The 18,190-nt window shown below is 46.6% G+C and overlaps 1 protein-coding gene across 1 annotated transcript; it reads left to right on the top strand.

Annotated features, from left to right (window-relative positions):
• Nucleotides 1-7,549: 7,549 nt before the first annotated feature.
• LOC133243521 (uncharacterized) lies at nucleotides 7,550-13,077 on the top strand. The gene is given in 3 exon segments (XM_061410503.1): nucleotides 7,550-8,061; nucleotides 10,314-10,573; nucleotides 10,576-13,077. Coding segments are annotated over 2 exon segments (2,193 nt in total). The 5' UTR covers nucleotides 7,550-8,061; nucleotides 10,314-10,371; the 3' UTR covers nucleotides 12,567-13,077.
• Nucleotides 13,078-18,190: the final 5,113 nt, after the last annotated feature.

Below are 18,190 nucleotides of genomic sequence, written 5' to 3'. Positions count from 1 at the left end.
CCAAAACTATGTTGAATAGTAGTGGTGAGAGTGGCCACCCTTGTCTTCTTCATGACTTTAGGGGAAATGCTTGCAATTTTTCACCATTGAGGATAATGTTTGCTGTACGTTTGTCATATATAGCTTTTATTATGTTGAGATATGTTCCTTCTAGTCCTGTTTTTTTTTTATCATAAATGGATGTTGAATTTTGTCAAAGGCTTTCTCTGCATCTATTGAAATAATCATATGGTTTTTATCTTTCAATTTGTTAAAGTGGTATATTACGTTGATTGATTTGCTGATATTGAAGAATCCTTGCATCCCTGGGATAAACCCCACTTGGTCATGATATATGATCTTTTTAATATGTTGTTGGATTCTGTTTGCTAGAATTTTGTTAAGGATTTTTGCATCTATGTTCATCAGTGATATTGGCCTGTAGTTTTCTTTTTTTGTGGCATCTTTGTCTGGTTTTGGTATTAGGGTGATGGTGGCCTCATAGAATGAGTTTGGAAGTTTACCTCCCTCTGCAATTTTCTGGAAGAGTTTGAGTAGGATAGGTGTTAGCTCTTCTCTAAATTTTTGGTAGAATTCAGCTGTGAAGCCATCTGGTCCTGGGCTTTTGTTTGCTGGAAGATTTCTGATTACAGTTTCAATTTCCTTGTTTGTGATGGGTCTATTAAGATTTTCTATTTCTTCCTGGTTCAGTTTTGGAAAGTTGTACTTTCCTAAGAATGTGTCCATTTCTTCCAAGTTGTCCATTTTATTGGCATATAGTTGCTGATAGTAGTCTCTTATGATCCTTTGTATTTCTTTGTTGTCTGTTGTGATCTCTCCATTTTCATTTCTGGTTTTGTTGATTTGATTCTTCTCCCTTTGTTTGTTGATGAGTCTGGCTAATGGTTTGTCACTTTTATTTATCTTCTCAAAGAACCAGCTTTTGGCTATGTTGATTTTTGCTATGGTCTCTTTGTTTCTTTTGCATTTATTTCTGCCCTAATTTTTAAGATTTCTTCCCTTCTACTAACTCTGGGGTTCTTCATTCCTTCCTTTTCTAGTTGCTTGAGGTGTAGAGTTAGGTTATTTGTTTGACTTTTTTTTTGTTTCTTGAGGTAAGCCTGTATTGCTATGCACCTTCCCCTTAGCACTGCTTTTACAGTGTCCCATAGGTTTTACATTGTTGTGTTTTCATTTTCATTCATTTCTATGCATATTTTGATTTCTTTTTTGATTTATTCTGTGATTTTTTGGTTACTCAGCAGTGTGTTGTTCAGCCTCCATATGTTGGAAGTTTTAATAGTTTTTCTCCTATAATTGACATCTAATCTTACTGCATTGTGGTCAGAAAAGATGCTTGGACTGATTTCAATTTTTTTGAATTTACTAAGGCTAGATTTATGGCCCAGGATGTGATCTATCCTGGATAAGGTTCCATGTGCCATTGAGGAAAAGATGAAATTCATTGTTTTGGGGTGAAATATCCTATAGATATCAATTAGGTCTAACTGGTCTATTGTATCATTTCAAGTTTGTGTTTCCTTGTTAATTTTCTGTTTAGTTGATCTATCCATAGGTGTGAGTGAGGTATTAAAGTCTCCCACTATTATTGTGTTATTGTTAATTTCCCCTTTCATACTTGTTAGCATTTGTCTTACATATTGCAGTGCTCTTACATTGGGTGCATATATATTTATAATTGTTATATCTTCTTCTTGGATTGATCCTTTGGTCATTATGTAGTGTCCTTCTTTGTCTCTTTTCACAGCCTTTATTTTAAAGTCTATTTTATCTCATATGAGTATTGCTACTCCTGCTCTCTTTTGGTCTCTATTTCTGTGGAATATCTTTTTCCAGCCCTTCTCTTCCAGTCTGTATGTGTCCCTTGTTTTGAGGTGGGCCTCTTGTAGACAACATATATAGGGGTCTTGTTTTTGTATCCATTCAGCCAGTCTTTGTCTTTTGGTTGGGGCATTCAACCCATTTACATTTAAGGTAATTATTGATAAGTATGATCCTGTTGCCATTTACTTTGTTGTTTTGGGTTCGAGTTTATACACCTGTTCTGTGTTTCCTGTCTAGAGAATCTCCTTTAGCAGTTGTTGGAGAGCTGGTTTGGTGGTGCTGAATTTTCTCAGCTTTTACTTGTCTGTAAAGCTTGTGATTTCTCCTTCATATTTGAATGAGATCCTTGCTGGGTACAGTAATCCAGGATGTAGGTTTTCCACTTTCATCACTTTAAATATGTCCTGCCATTCCCTTCTGGCCTGAAGAGTTTCTACTGAAAGATCAGCTGTTATCCTTATGGGAATCGCCTTGTGTGTTATTTGTTGCTTTTCCCTTGCTGCTTTTATTATTTGTTCTTTACGTTTGATCTTTGTTAATGTGATTAGTATGTCTTGGGGTGTTTTGCCTTGGGTTTATCCTGTTTGGTACTCTCTGGGTTTCTTGGACTTGGGTGACTATTTCCTTCCCTATTTTAGGGAAGTTTTCAGCTATTTCCTCCTCAAGTATTTTCTCATGGTCTTTCTTTTTGTCTTCTTCTTGTGGGACACCTATGATTCGAATGTTGGGGCGTTTAACATTGTCTCAGAAGTCTCTGAGATTGTCCTCATTTCTTTTCATTCTTTTTTCTTTTTTCCTCTCTGTTTCATTTATTTCTACCATTCTATCCTCTACCTCACTTATCCTATCTTCTGTCTCTGTTATTCTACTGTTGGTTCCCTCCAGAGTGTTTTTTATCTCATTTATTGCATTATTCATTATATATTGACTCTTTTTTATTTCTTCTATGTCCTTGTTAAACATTTCTTGCATCTTCTCAATCCTTGTCTCCAGGCTATTTATCTGTAACTCCATTTTGTTTTCAAGATTTTGGGTCATTTTCACTCTCATTATTCAGAATTCTTTATCAGGTAGATTCCCTCTCTCTTCCTCTTTAGTTTGGTTTGATGGGAATTCATCCTGTTCCTTAACCTGCTGAGTATTTCTCTGCCTTTTCATCTTGTTTATATTGCTGTGCTTGGGGTGGCCTTTCTGTATTCTGGCAGTTTGTGGTTTCTCTTTACTGTGGAGGTTCCTCTCTGCAGGTGGGGTTGGATGGGTGGCTTGTCAAGGTTTCCTGGTTGGGGAAGCTTGTGTTGATGTTCTGGTGGGTGGAGCTGGATTTCTTCTCTCTGGAGTGCAATCAGGTGTCCAGTAGTGAGTTTTGAGATATCTATGGGTTTAGTGTGACTTTGGGCAGCCTGTATATTGAAGCTCAGGGCTATGTTCCTGTGTTGCTGGAGAATTAGTGTGGTATGTCTTTCTCTGGAATTTGTTGGCCCTTGGGTGGTACTTGGCTTCAGTGTAGGTATGGAGGCTTTTGATGAACTCCTATCAATTAATGTTCCCTAGAGTCAGGAGTTCTCTGGTGTTCTCGGGTTTTGGATTTAAGCCTCCTGCCTCTGGTTTTCAGTCTTATTCTTACAGTAGCCTCAAGAGTTCTCCATCTATACAGCACTGATAATAAAACATCTAGGTTAATGATCAAAAGTTTCTCCACAGTGAGGGACACCCAGAGAGGTGCACAGAGTTACATGGAAAAGAGTAAAGGGAGGAGGGAGATAGGGGTGACCAGGAGGAGAAAAGGAGGACTCAAAAGCGGCAAGAGCAAGCTAGCCGGTAATTATTATCCTGTGTGCTCTCCACAGTCTGCAACACTCAGAGAGGTTCATGGAGAAGAGAAGAGAAGAGGGACGAAGGAGACAGCGGTGGCCAGGAAGATAAAAGGCAGAATCAAAAGGAGAGAGACAGATCCAGCCAGTAATCAGTTCCCTAAGTGTTCTCCACAGCCCGGAACACACAAAGAGATTCACCTAGTTGGGTAGAAAAGAAAAGGGGGAGGGGGGGAGATAGAGGTGACCTGGTGGAGAAAAAGGAGAGTCCTAAGAGGGATAGAGCAGTCAAGCCAGTAATCTCGCTCCCAAGTAAAAATGGGTACTGAAGATTGGGTTCTTAAAGGTACAAAATTGATAACAAATACCAAAAAGCAAAGATTAAAAATCTAGAGTAGACGTTAGAGTCTCAAAAATACAATATTAAAAAAACAAAGTCATAAAAATTATAAAATATATGTATATGAAGTTTGATTTAAAAAGAGGGTCTTTTTTTTGGCAAGGTAATAGTAGGTTATAAAAATGAAAATTAAAGGAGTAATAGAGAACTTAAAATTTTTTTTAATTTTAATTAAAAAATTATAATAGTAAAAATACATCTAGGACTTTCTCTGGACCTTTTGTGGACAATGTTGTGTCAGTTCATTTTCAGATAGTTCCTTGATCCGGCTTATACTTCTCAAGATCTAAAGGCCCCTTCCTATGTAGTCATTGCTAACTACAGGGTTGTAATCTGTTGCACTTGTCACTTCCAAAGCAGTTCTCTCTGTTTATTTTAGCTTCTTCTGTTTGCTGGTCTCTTCAGTGTCTAATTTCCACCCTGACACAAGGGGGTGGTGGTGGTCACTTTTTTTAGGCTCCCTTGTTGAGTCGTGCTGCGGGGAGGGAGGAATACTGCAAGCAAATGTTTGCGGGGAGTGCTCGTACCACACTGGGTTTGCCCACACTCACAGTGTGTGTGCTTTCCCAGTCTACACTGCTCAGGCTCTAGGCTGCTCTGCTGGGAACTATGTGAGGCGGGGCTTGGGGTGCATGCACTTCCCCAGTCTAAGCCTCTCAGGTTCAGGTTCTCAGGTACTCGACAAAGGCCCAGACGGTTGGGCCAGCGTTTTGTGCCCGTCCCAGGTCCGAGCAGCTCAGGTGACCAGGTGCTTGGCGAGCACAGTTGCCCCCAGTTGGAGGCTGCGTCTTATCGCCTCCCCTGTCCCAGCTGCTCAGTTTTCTGGGTGTAAAACGGGCAGGTCTTCTCAGGTGTGCCATGTGTCTCTTCTGGGGAGCTAATCTCTGGCTGTGACCCTCCTGGTTGATCCTCTGGTCAACCATCCAGAATCCCAAGAAGTCTTGGTTAGCAATGAAGCCTGCTTGCAGTTTGGTAGAGGATGCCTCTCTGGAGCTGCAATTGCCCCCTTCTGGCTCTGGCTGCCCTCGCCTGCCTGTCTCCAGTGAGGGATGGGCCAGTCCACAGCTGGCTAGCTCTGCTCAGTCCTTTGCTCTGTGAGCAAGCCTGGCAGTGTCTTAGGTTAGGGCTTTTCGTGGCATAGCTATCCCACAGTCAGGGTTGCTGTCTCAATTTAGTTCCCTCAGATTGCCCTCGGGGCATTCAGGCCCGGGGTCTTTACCCTAAGCAATGCAGCTGGTGCCTCCCTGTCCAGCCCGCGCTTGCTAGTGGCAGATGCAAGTGTCTGGGCTGCTGTTCCGCTGGGAGTTGCCTTTAGGCACATAATCTGTGGGTTTTAATTATTTATGTATTTATTTATTTTTCCTCCCAGTTATGTTGCCCTCTGAGATTCCAAGGCTCGCCACAGACCTGCCAGTGAGAGTGTTTCCTTGTGTTTGGAATCTTCTCTCTTTTTTAAGACTCGCTTCCTGGGATGGATCTCTGTCCCTACCTCTTTTGTTTCTCGTGTTCTCTTTTATATTTTGTCCTATCTCCTTTCGTAAACAATAGGCTGCCTTTCTAGGTGTCTGATGTCCTCTGCCATCATTCATAAGTTGTTTTGTGGAATTTGCTCAGCATTCAAATTTTCTTTCGATGAATTTGTGGGGGAGAAAGTGGTCTCCCCATCCTATTCCTCTGCCATCTTAAGACCACCCCTTGAAACATGGGATCCTAATTCCACAATCAGGGTTTGAACTCATACCCCTTGCACTGGAAGCACAGTTTTGTTTTTTGTAATTTGAACGTTTATTTTTTGCGTGGGGATAACCAATTAACAATATTGTGACAGTTTCAGATGAACAGTGAAGGGACTCACCCATACATATACGTGTATCCACTCTCCCCCAAACTCTCCTACCATCAATATTGCCACATAGCACATAACCAAAATAATTAAGAGAGATACAGGAGAGAAAGAGATAATGCTCAGTAACCATATGATTATCTGCATGTGCAAATTCAGACACCCTCAAGTCATCAAGGGCTTACAAGATTATCAGGTGCTATGCTTCTATGTAGAAAGTAAATACTTAATTTTTTTAATTAAAAATATTTATTTTTGGCTGCTCTGAGTCTTAGCTGTGACACTCGGGATCTTTGTTGCCACATGCAGGCTCTTTAGTTGTGGCATATGAAAGTTTTAGTTGTGGCACATGAACTCTTAGTTCTGGTATGTGGGATCCAATTACCTGACCAGGGATCGAACCTGGGCCCCCTTCACTGGGAGTACAGAGTCATAACCACTGGACCAACAGGAGAGTCCTGAAAGCAAACATTTTAGAACCACCCTAAATCTGGTGGCTCAGAAAGTAAAGAATCCACCTGCAATGTGGGAGTCCTGGGTTTGATTCCTGGGTTTGGTACATCCGCTGGAGGAGAGCAACTCACTCCAGGATTCTTGCCTGGAGAATCCCCATGGACAGAGGAGCCTGGCAGGCTACAGTCCATGGGGTTGCAAAGAGTAGGACATGACTGAGCAACTAAGCACACACTCAAAATCTGGCTGAGGAGAAGAAATATATCAGCTCTTTTACTCTGACAGCATAACATCTGTCCTGAGTTCCTTGATTTCTGCTGCATTTTCCTAATCTTACATCACTTTGGGGACTGAGACCCATTTTCTCCAAGATTTGCTAGAAGGTAACTGCACAAGTGTTCATAGGAATATGCATTTCCCAGGAAGCCTTTAATCAAGCGACAGAAGCTGATATTAGAACTCCATGAAAGAGGACTGTGGAGACAGTGACTCCTGATTATAGTGGTCACCCAAAGAGCTATCTTAGATCAGTATAAGGAGCAGTCCCAGGCTGTGGTAGATGTAGTGAGGATGCTGAGCAAGAGCAATCAGAAGGACTCAAGTTGCATCCCCACTGCCTACTTTCAGAGGCCTTTATGGAGTACGATCACATGAGGGTCACCCTGACGTCCAACTTAGAATTCTCAAAGACTAGGATCTTGATGTAAGACAAGCAGCTTCACAAAGCAGAGACTGGAGTTACATGGTTCATCACATATCAATGTGAGGATGTGAAAGTGCACTCACAGTAGCACACACTGCATCAAAGGAGGCCCTGGAAAATCTCTGTCGCTGTTCTCCCCAGGAAGCTCAGGGCACAGATGTCAGGTTGATTTCAGTCTGGAAATTCTCAGTGGGGTGTGGCCTCTGTCTAATAGGATCAGCCTAGTTTCGTGGGTGGACGAACCTGAGCCCAAGCAGGACCTCAGATGACAATGCTGAGTGTTAGTGGGGACCGCTGGAGAGGGAGCCAAACAGCATTCTGTAAATTCTTAGCTCTGAGAGACCCAGAACAGCTACTTCTGAGTGGTCCCCTCATTCCACCTGTGTGAATTCAGGAAGGGCAAGGCCTTCTCTAGCAGGATAGGGCCCCAGGTCTGCAGAGGGGTGTCATCTTGACCATAACCGGACTTAAGGTGAGGACGATGAGAGATAATGAGAGGATCTCTCCCCAAAGAGGGAGGCTTACAGAGTGGTGCCCCTCCTGACAAGCAGAGATTCTCAGAGCAGTGCCCTGATACCTTCCACTAGGGACTTGGGTTGGAGAAGGAAATGGCAACCCACTCCAGTGTTCTTGCCTGGAGAATCCCAGGGATTGGGGAGCCTGGTGGGCTGCCATCTCTGGGGTCGCACGGAGTCGGACACGACGGAAGCGACATAGCAGCAGCAGTAGCGGAGACTTGGGAAGGCAAGGGCTTTGTTTGGGGGCTGTAGGACTTGTGTTCATAGATGGAGGCGTTTGGGGCTCTGATAAAGTGCACACGGAGGACCCTGAGAGAGAATCCAGGGACGGATGAATATTGAGCTACCGGGGTTCCCATAGCACGCCGCCCTTGCCGTCGACCGCAGGCGACGTCACGTAGGAGTGTACGCAGCTCCCCTCCACTTCTGCTTGGAAGGAGAGAAGCTTGACCGGTAGCCACTGCGACCGTTTGGCAAGACTTAGGTTCCAGGACTCATCCGGAACCAAGGTGAGGACCTGAATGGAGCTGAAGGGACTTTCCCAACCCTCCCAGTAATAAAAGTGACCCATCCACATCCCACCCCTGTGATATGGCTCTTGTGGGCCCCTCAGAGCTATCGGCTGAATGTGGTCTAGAGTGTCTCAGGCTAAGGTGTTGGTCTGTGGGGGTAGGCCCGGATTCTACCCCCGGAGGTGGTCTAGGACCTAGATTATGGCCCTGAGGGCTGAGGAGCAGAGTTCGACACTGCAAGGGGGCCCTACTGAGCGACTCCCCTATACTGGGCTCTGGGAGGCCTCGGGTAAGTTGGCCAACTGTGGTGCCCCCTGGTGTCCACTGGAGGTGGTTTTGGTGAAGTGACAGCCTTGCTCTAACAGAATAAAACCAGTTCAACAAAGGGAGCTAGTCTGCAACATGATTCATGGTTGTGATACTAAGGATGGTGGCCACTTCCTTAAGAAACGGGGCCACATAAAGCGCCAGCGCTGTTTTCAGGCCTGGGATAATCGGGTGTTTTGACATGACACTTCCCGGGACATCTCATGAACTGAGCAACCGGGTCAAAGGGGGCAGCCTCAGCTTGGCAAGGGAGGCGTTCAGATTTGGAGGGGTCATGGTGAGAACCTCGGCGGCTTTGGGGATGTTCCACACCACATCATTCGGACCAAATCCTCCCTGTCGTCATCCCTGGCAGACCTCAAGAATACATGTCGGTCCACACTTTGGGCTAGGAAGTGGTCAGCAGAGCGAGAACTCTTATACCCTGTCATGAGTCAAATGTAGACCTTGGTTACTTCTATGTCCTGGCTATTGTAAATAGTTCTGCAGTGAACATTTGAGTACAAGTGTCTTCTTCCATTACCATTTCTTTGGGGTATATGCCCAGTAGTAGGATTGTTGGCTCATGTGGTAGTTTTATTCCTAGTTTTTTATGCAAAGTGAATTAGGTCAGAAAGAGGAAAGGCAATATCATATATGAATGCATTTATATGGAATCCAGAAAGATGGTACTGATGAACCTCTTTGCAGGACAGCCTGGAGATGCAGACATAGAGAACACACTCGTGGACACAGTGGGGGAAGGGGAGGGAGGGACAGACTGAGAGAGTAACATTGAAAATGTACACATTACCATATGTAAAATAAATAACCAGTGGGAATTAGTTTTATGACTCAGGGCGCTCAAAGCCAGTGCTCTGACAGCTTAAGAAGGGTGGGATGGGGTGGGAGGTGGGAGAGAGTTTCAAGAGGGAGGGGATATACAGTATACCTATGGCTTATTCATATTGATGTGGGGCAGAAGATAACACAATATTGTAAAGATATTATCTTTCCATTAAAAGTAAATGAATTTGTTTTAAAAAAGACATATAGAATAAAAGAGGAGCAAAAAAAATTTTTTTTAACTTTGAATTGTGATCTTGGATGGGACCACAGGGACATCAACCTGCCTGCAACAGCTTCCATTCTTAGGAGACGGTGTTTGGGAAGATGAGGTCATCTTCACTTCCTCCTGTGGGGACACAGGGTGATTGGCTTTTACTATCAGGCAGGTATCAGTTCAGGAGAAGGAGGAGGTTTTCTGCCAGGAGCTCAGTTGAGGAATCTGAGTGAAGACTCAGAGCATGCGCCCCAACCCTTGGATTTCAGCCCAGGAAATCTCAGGGATGGGCTGTTAGGTTGAACATCTGCTTTACTGTTTTATACCAAGTCTAGGGGAGGGGAAATGTCTAGTCTGAAGGTGCAACCACCAATCAGCAAGTGGAGAATAGTGCCCAGCGTTTTAAGGAGCCAAGGTAAGGACCATGAATGATGATGCCAGTGAACTCAGGATAGAAAAGACCCTACTGAGCTCTCAGCACTGGGTGTCCCCTGGGAGGGAGGTGGACTGAGGCATCCCTTCACTTGCTTCTGGATCATGTGGAGGTCTGAAGTGTCTGCATCAGAGTAGCAGAGAGAAGGGTGCCCAGGCTCCACTAGGACTTGATGTGATAATACTGAAGATGAGCTGAGAGGACCCCACTGCCAGCCCCTGCTGTCACCTCAGTAAGTCCAAAGCAGGGCTGAGAGGATGCAGAGGACAAGTAAGCCTCTGTTCTTCCTCTGGGATTCTCAGGGGACAGGCTAACGAGGAAAACAAGAGCCTTGTGGGTTCCTAGAGCAGTGTCCTCAAGGAAACCTGCAGAGGCGGCCTTTGATTAAGCCAAGGTAGAATCTCCCTGTTTTAAGGTGCTCATGTCACCTCATTCTCCATCCTCCAGGTGCCCCAATCTCCTGTCTATTGGCCCAGACCCCTGCCTGCAGTCCCTGACCACAGTCATGCCTCGTGGGCGGAAGAGTAAGCACTGTGCTCATGAGAAACGTCACCAAGACCGGGCTGAGACCCAGGGTCTTCATGATCATGCTACCACATCTGGGGAAGAGGAAACCACCTTCTCCTCCCCTCCTGATTCAGAGAGCACTCCCTCAAGCTCCTCTGCTGCTGGCACCCTGAAGGGTCGTCAGGGAGCCCAAGGCACCACAGTGCTGCTGCAGGTGCTATATGCAAAAGATCTGGTGTCGGTGGCACAGCAGACTCGAGATCTGGTGTAGGTGCCAAGGGCCAAGTTCAGGAAGGTGAAAATTCCTCCCAGGCCTCAGCTGCTGCTGAGAGCTGTCACACAGATCTGACCAGGGAGTCAGAGAGTTTGCTGCGGTACATGCTGTTTAAGTATATGATGAGGGAGCTCATTAAGAGGTCAGAAATGCTGAAAGTTATCCACAGAAGTTACAGGAAGCAATTCCCTGAGATCCTCAGAAGGGACTCTGAGTGCATGGAGCTGGAGTTTGGCCTGGTGCTGAAGGAAGTCAGGCCCAACAATCACTGCTATACCCTGGTGAGCAACCTAGATCTCAGCGACAGTGAGTCTATGAGAGGTGACTGGGGGCTGCCGAAGAATGGTCTTCTGATGCCTCTGCTGGGTGTCACCTACCTGAATGGTCACCGCGCCTCTGAGGAGGACATCTGGAAGTTCCTGAATATGTTGAGCATCTATGATGGAAGAAGGCACTTCATCTCTGGAGACACCGGGAAGCTCATCACACAAGATCTGGTGCAGGAAGTGTACCTGGAGTACCGCCAGGTGCCCGGCAGCGATCCCCCTCGCTATGAGTTCCTGTGGGGTCCTAACACGCTCACACAAAACAGCAAGACAAAAGTCCTGCAGATTTTGACCAGGGTGAATGATTCAGCCCCCGACACCTTACAGCCACGTTATGAGGACTCTTGGAGAGAGGAGGTAGAGAGCTCCAGAGCCAGAGCTGCAGCCGGGACCGGCCCGTCTGCCTCAGCCAGCACTGGCCCTTCTGCTCTGCCAGTGCTGGCCTTTCTGCCTCGGCCAGGCCTGGCACTTCTGCTGCAGCTAGGGCTGACATGTCTGCCACGGCCCGGCCCGGCCCTCCTGCCTCGGACAGTGCTGGCAATCCTTCCTCGGCCAGATATGTCACATTGGCCTCGGCCAGACATGGCACATCGGCCTCAGCCAGGGCTGACATATCTGCCAGGGCCAGTTCTGGCCCTTCTGCCTCAGCCAGTGCTGGCCCTTATGCCTTGGCCAGTGCTGGCCCTTATGCCTCAGCCAGTGCTGGCCCTTCTGCCTCGGTCAGTGCTGGCTCTTCTGCCTTGGCCAGACCTGGCATTTCTGGTGCAGCCAGGGCTAGCACTTCGGCCTCAGCCAGTGCTGACCCTTCTGCTTTGGCCAGTGCTGACCCTTCTGCCTTGGCCAGAACTGGCACTTCTGCTCCAGCCAAGGCTGACATGTCTGCCAGGGCCAGGCCTGGCCTTTCTGCCTCAGGCAGTGCTGGCCCCTCTACCTTGGCCAGACCTGGCAATTCTGCTCCAGCCAGGCCTGGCCTTTCTGCCTCAGCCAGTGCTGGCCCCTCTGCCTTGGCTGGACCTGGCACATATGTTGCAGACAGGGCAGGCACTTTGGCCTCAGCCACTGCTGATATTTCTGCCAGTGCCACGCCTAACCCTTCTGCCTCAGCCAGTGCTGGCCCTTCGGCCTTGGCCAGTCCTGGCACTTCTGCTGCAGCCAGGGCTGGCACTTTGGCCTTGGCCAGTGCTGGCATGTTTGCCAGGGCCAGGCCTGGCCTTTCTGCCTCAGGCAGTGCTGGCCCCTCTATCATGGCCAGGCCTGGCACTTCTGCTCCAGCCAGGACTGGCACTTCGGCCTCGGCCTGTGCTGACCCCTCTCCCTTGGCCAGACTTCGCACTTCTGCTGCAGCCAGTGCTGGCCCTTCTGCCTCGGCCAGTGCTGACCCTTCTGCCTTGGCCACACCTGGCACTTCTGCTGCTGCCAGGGCTGGCAGTTTGGCGTCAGCTAGGGCTGACATGTCTGCCATGGCCAGGCGTGGCATTTCTGCCTCGGCCTAGCCAGGTCCTACTGCCTCGGCCAGTGCTACCACTTCTGCCTCGGCCAGTGCCCAGTCCAGGGCCACATCCAGCCACTCATCTCGCCCCTGGTGTTGTCTGAAGCCCGTTCTTCACTTCGTGGTTGGAAAAGCCTTTCAATCTGTGTTCCTAATATGCATCAATAACTTGTTGACTTCCCCCCCAAATTTTCAGTATTACTTTTCTCAACAGAAACTTTATTTAGTTTAATGATAGAAGTATATTATTTACATGGGTACACATTGTTTGCTGTTTGTTAGATTTAGGAGTAAGAGTTTTGTTTTTTGAAATACATACTGGAAATCCTTAAATCACTTGTGATCCAGGATGAGAATAACATCACTTTAGGATAAGAATATGCTTAGAAATGTGAAAGACACCACACTAAAAGAGGCTCAGAACATTGATACATAAATAGAGATATAGCTGAAAGCTAGTCAGTTTTTGGTTTACTTTCCTCTCTGTTTAGTCTCCCTTTTTGTAAAGGTAAAAGTTATATATCTGAATCTGCTTATGTTTTTCAAGAATGTTTGAGAATATAAATTATCACAAATGATTTATTCGTGGTTCTTCTTTTACACAAACATTAATTGAGCATCTGCTCTTAAGAAGTCTTCATGCTTATTCTGGTGATATTTAGTCAAAAATGTCCCAGCCTCTTCCCATTCAATTATAGTCTCTCAGAGAAGCTGTCATCCTATGGAAGAGGCTGAGATGCTCTCTACCTCAAGAAGAAAAAAGGGTAAAGTGGGGTTGGAAACAGCATATTACTTTGTTTTCATTGCTAGGCAGAATTTTTGCTAGATTCAGGAGGTTGGGTATTTTTTTTCCCCTTCAGTTAGAATGCTGCATAGTACCTGATATCTCTTACATGCAAAGACAAAAAAACAAAAAACCAGCTGATGTAATCCCATCTGATTATCTGAGGTCAAGATAATCACAGTAATAACTGCCATTGCCCCTAATGTCTCAGTAGAGTCAAGCACCATGACAGATGCTTTCTGTAAATACATATATTCCACCAGTCCAATAGGACAGGGCCTATCAAACACAGTTCATGATGGAGAGCCCGAGGCGCATAGAGACAGTGTTTGATTTTTGCTGAAATACTTCTGGGTGGTAAATGACAGAGCTGGGGCTAGACTCCTGCTCTATAAACTACTGTAGCACTCATACTATTTTCACCTCCACCCCAAGACATACCCTTGTCTTTTTGTAAAAAAAAGTACTTTTAATATTTGATATTTCATTTCCTTTTTCTTATTGATTTGGCTGTACTGGCTCTTAGTTGTGGCACGGCACGTGGGGTCCACTTCCCTGACCAGGGATCGAACCTGGGCCCCCTGCATTGGGAGCTTGGAGTCCTAGCCCCTGGACCACCAGGAAAGTCCCCACCCTGTATCTTTTATTTCAGGGTTTTTCTCAGCACTTCAAAATGTGTTCTAGGTGATAAAAAGGAATGCCCTTGTGCTCAAGCTACTGGATCAGAATGTGTAGCCAGAGCAGTAAGAATACCAAATACATTTAACAAAAAATACATACCCCTTATTCATTATTCACAGATTAATGACACAGTATTTGGTGCCAGCATAAGCATGTATGTTGGCCATATTAGATAACCTCTGAAGACCAAGGGCTCTCCATATCATGCTTACAGTCTCTTGCCTGTAGAAAGTATACTGCTGTTACTGCTAAGTCACTTCAGTCGTGTCTGACTCTGTGTGACCCCATAGACGGCAGCCCACCAGGCTCCCCCATCCCTGGGATTCTCCAGGCAAGAACACTGGAGTGGGTTGCCATTTCCCTCTCCAATGCATGAAAGTGAAAAGTGAAAGTGAAGTCGCTCAGTCGTGTCCGACCCTCAGCGACCCCATGGACTGCAGCCCACCAGGCTCCTCCTTCCATGGGATTTTCCAGGCAGGAGTACTGGAGTGGGGTGCCATTGCCTTCTCCGGGTAGAAAGTATATCTATCAGAAATAACATGAGAATCTTCACCTGTCTGATGAGGAGATAGGTTAATGTACTTTTTTCCCTGATGGGTGACCACCTGTCCTGGGACTCCTGCCTTGGGCTATAGCTTCTCCATCTCCCATCACTCCTAGGACAGGGACCCATTCTCTGTAGCACTGCAGAGCAAACACGGCTCAAGAGTTTGCAGAAATGTATAATTTCCTCAGAAGCCTTTAATCCAAGACACAGCAAGCAAGATGGGGAGGACCCCATGTAGGAGGATTAAGGAGAGCAGCACCCCAGAAAAGGAGGGAGTGGTCACTGGAACAGCATTCCCGACTGCTCTCAGACACAGAAGACCTCAGAACTGTTAGGCAAAGCATAGCCTCGCTTATTCTTCAGGGTTCTCAGAGACCTAAGAAACTTGGAGTTGGGGCAGAGTTCTGAGGTTGGATAGGAGTGAGGATCAGTCTCTCAGAATTGATGGTGATTAACGTGAATGGGGGTGATAAAAAGACCCAGCCATAATGGAAGCAGCCTGTAAAGACCTGTCCTCATTGGCAAGCCCATAAAAAGTCCAGAAAAATCCAGGCTGCTGTGGTTAATGGCTTCACTCCAGGTCCCAGGAAGGTGGGGACATTGGGAATCAGCAGAGTCCTCAGCCTCAGTTCAGCAGACAATAGAACCCCACTGCTGCTGCTAAGTCACTTCAGTCGTGTCCAACTCTGTGCGACCCCATAGACGGCAGCCCACCAGGCCCTGCCGTCCCTGGGATTCTCCAGGCAAAAACACTGGAGTGGGTTGCCATTTCCTCCTCCAATGTATGAAAGTGAAAAGTGAAAGTGAAGTCGCTCAGTCGTGTTCGACTCTTAGTGACCCCATGGACTGCAGCCTACCAGGCTCCTCCGTCCATGGGATTTTCTAGGCAAGAATACTGGAGTGGGGTGCCATAGAACCCCAGGAAGGATGCAAATTGAAGACCCAGGGTGTGGATATGGAAACCCCTCAGCCCCAGCCGACAGGGCTACACTTAGTCCCTCCTCTCCAGTTAGCCCTGGGAGGCATAAGTGCTGGCCAGCTCAAGGGGCCCCTGACTTCTGCCTGGAGGGTGTCAAGGAGATATGGACATTGATTTATAGGCTGGCTCTTCATCAGAGAGTGGAAATCCCAGGCATGACATTTGCACAGTCCTGTATGAGGAGTGTGTCAGCCAACTATGCCATTACAGATAAATTCTTAGAAAGTCCTACAAATGTAATGGGCCCTGGGAGGGAACAGGCAGGGCTTTCAGACTAGGTTTATTCCTTATTTTCTGAAGGTGAATGGCTTCAGTGCCTTAAAGTCCTTGGGCTAATGGAGGGAGCCTCTATCAGCTGAGGAAGTGTACCCTGTTCCTAACAGGAGTCAACTGATGATACTGACTGACAGCGAAGGATCCCTCCCAGAAAGAAGGGGGCTACAGAGGGCACTGTCCCTGTTGTCAGGCCTGAGACTGTGCCACTTAGGCCTGGTGACATGGTGAGTCCTACTCACTTCCTCCCAGAGGATCACATGGAGGTAAGGAACCTCATCCTGATCAAAGGGAGCAGCCGAAGCTCAGCAGAAGGATGATTTCCAGGTTGTGCCAGAAGTCAAGGTAAGGACACTGAAGACTGAAAAGACTACCTGCCTCAAAACAGTGGGGGCAGAACATATTCCTTCCACTCCTGTTAGCCTTGGAAGACCATGTGCTGAGTGGCCCATGAGGCAAATTGCACTTCTACCTTGAGAGTCTCAGGGAATTGTGGGCCTGATTGGAGAAGCGTTAAGGCAATTCAGGGAATATTTCCAGGTTATTTCCAAGTCAAATTGAGGATGATAAAGAATGTGGGAACACACATACCAGGATGTCCACACAGAATCCTCCCTACTGTCAGGCTACAAGGCCCCAGGCAGAGTTATCAGGCCAAGGGCCCTTCAGTTCTGACCGAGGAGTAGCAGGAAAGTTAGGGTTTTGATCTGATGGTGGTGGTCCCATGTTAACAAGAGGGAATCTTGGCCTTGGCTGAGAGTCAAGTTTGGGACCCTGAGGGGAACCATCTGTCATCCTCAAGCAGCTTCCAGAGCTTTCATCGTTGTGAGACTATTGGCAGGCATGGCTAGTTAGGGCCACCCTTATTTCTTTCAGGCTCACAGGGAGGTATCGGTCTTACTAAGAGGAGTTCAAGAAGGAGGGGATTCCCCAGGCCCCACCAGAATTCAAATTGTGGAGCCCGAGTGGAGACTACCCATCCTTGAATAGAGGGGACAAAAGAGAGTCATGCCCTACCCTGTGAAGTCAGTTCTAGTAGATTAGGGCATGGCTGTCAGCACTCTCCCTAACTTCTTTATATCACACCTTTTTGTTATTATTGAATTGCTAAGTCATGTCTGACACTTTTGTGACACCATGGACTGTAGCCCACGAGACCCCTCTGTCCATGAGATTTTCCAGGGAAGAATTCTGAAGTGGGTTGCCATTTCCTCCCCCAGGGGACCTTCCCGACCCAGGAATCAAATCTGTCTCCTGCGGTTCCTGTACCACAGGCGGATACTCTACCATTGAGCCACCAGGGAAGCCATGTATCAGGCATAAGGAAGGTCAAATCTTTGTTGGAAAGTGCAGCCACCAGTCATGAAAAGGGAGGGATATGGTGCCTGCTAGGCACTTTATTTACAGTTAGCACCAAGGCCACCAGTCCTTCCAGACAGGGCTTAGCACACTCAATTCACAGTTAAAAAGCTGAGGCACTCTCAGTTTAATAACGTGACACACTTCCCATGGCTGGTAAGTGACAGTGATGGTCATAGGCCCTTGATTTGAGTTAGTCTAAAGCTCACCCTCTCACTCCTGCAAGCCTGAGCTGACCTTATGCTCCTAATTCCCTTTTTATTCGCATTACTGTGAAATGTATCTGAAGCAATAAGAAGAGGGACTCTCATGTCCAACTCTTGTATTGTAATACATAGCCAGAGCAATAAAAAAGCAAAATATATGTGACATATGAAGAGAGGAAAAAAAGAGTTATTATTCGCTGATCATCTATCCATACATATTAGGTCTCAGATAAGCTTAAAAGATCTGAAAGCTTTAAAGATTCAGATAAGCTCACAAGATCAGGATTCAAAAAAAAATCACCTCACAGCCATTTCTTTGTATAAAGACATATCTATTAGATCTAAAATATAAAGTTTATTTAGAACAGAGGTTCCCTGAGAAGTCTGGCTGAAAGAGAGAAGGGACAGGTTACCACGTTTTGTTTCCCTCACAGGTCTCTACCTGGACCCTCTTACTTATGCCATGGATTTTCCCATCTCTCATCACTTGTAGGACAGGGACTCCCCTGCAAGGTTTGGAGTAGGGAAGCTGATCAGGGCTTTTCAGGGATGCGGCATTTCCCAAGAAGCCTCTAATCTAAGGGGCAAGGGCCTATAGGAGGACACCGTGCACCTGGACCGAGGAATGCAACGCCCCAGAATATTAGGTGTAAGAGGCTTCAGGCAGAGCTCTCAAGCTGAATATCTCCTTGCTGTGTTGTCACAGTATAGTTGTCAGGGTTTGAGACCCTAAGGAGGGCAATCTCAGGTCACAGAAGGAATTGTCAGATATATATGTGAAGCCCCTTGAAAGGAAGTGAAAGAAATAGCCACCCAGAACCATTGGGGTTCTGTAGCATCCAGTTCCTGATATCAGCCCTTGGAGGTCCTGAATTCCATAATAGGATGAGGAAGATAGA

The sequence above is a fragment of the Bos javanicus genome, chromosome X (assembly GCF_032452875.1).
Source record: "Bos javanicus breed banteng chromosome X, ARS-OSU_banteng_1.0, whole genome shotgun sequence".
In the NCBI taxonomy this organism is placed as follows: domain Eukaryota; kingdom Metazoa; phylum Chordata; class Mammalia; order Artiodactyla; family Bovidae; genus Bos; species Bos javanicus.
This window is presented reverse-complemented; position numbering and strand designations above follow the sequence as displayed.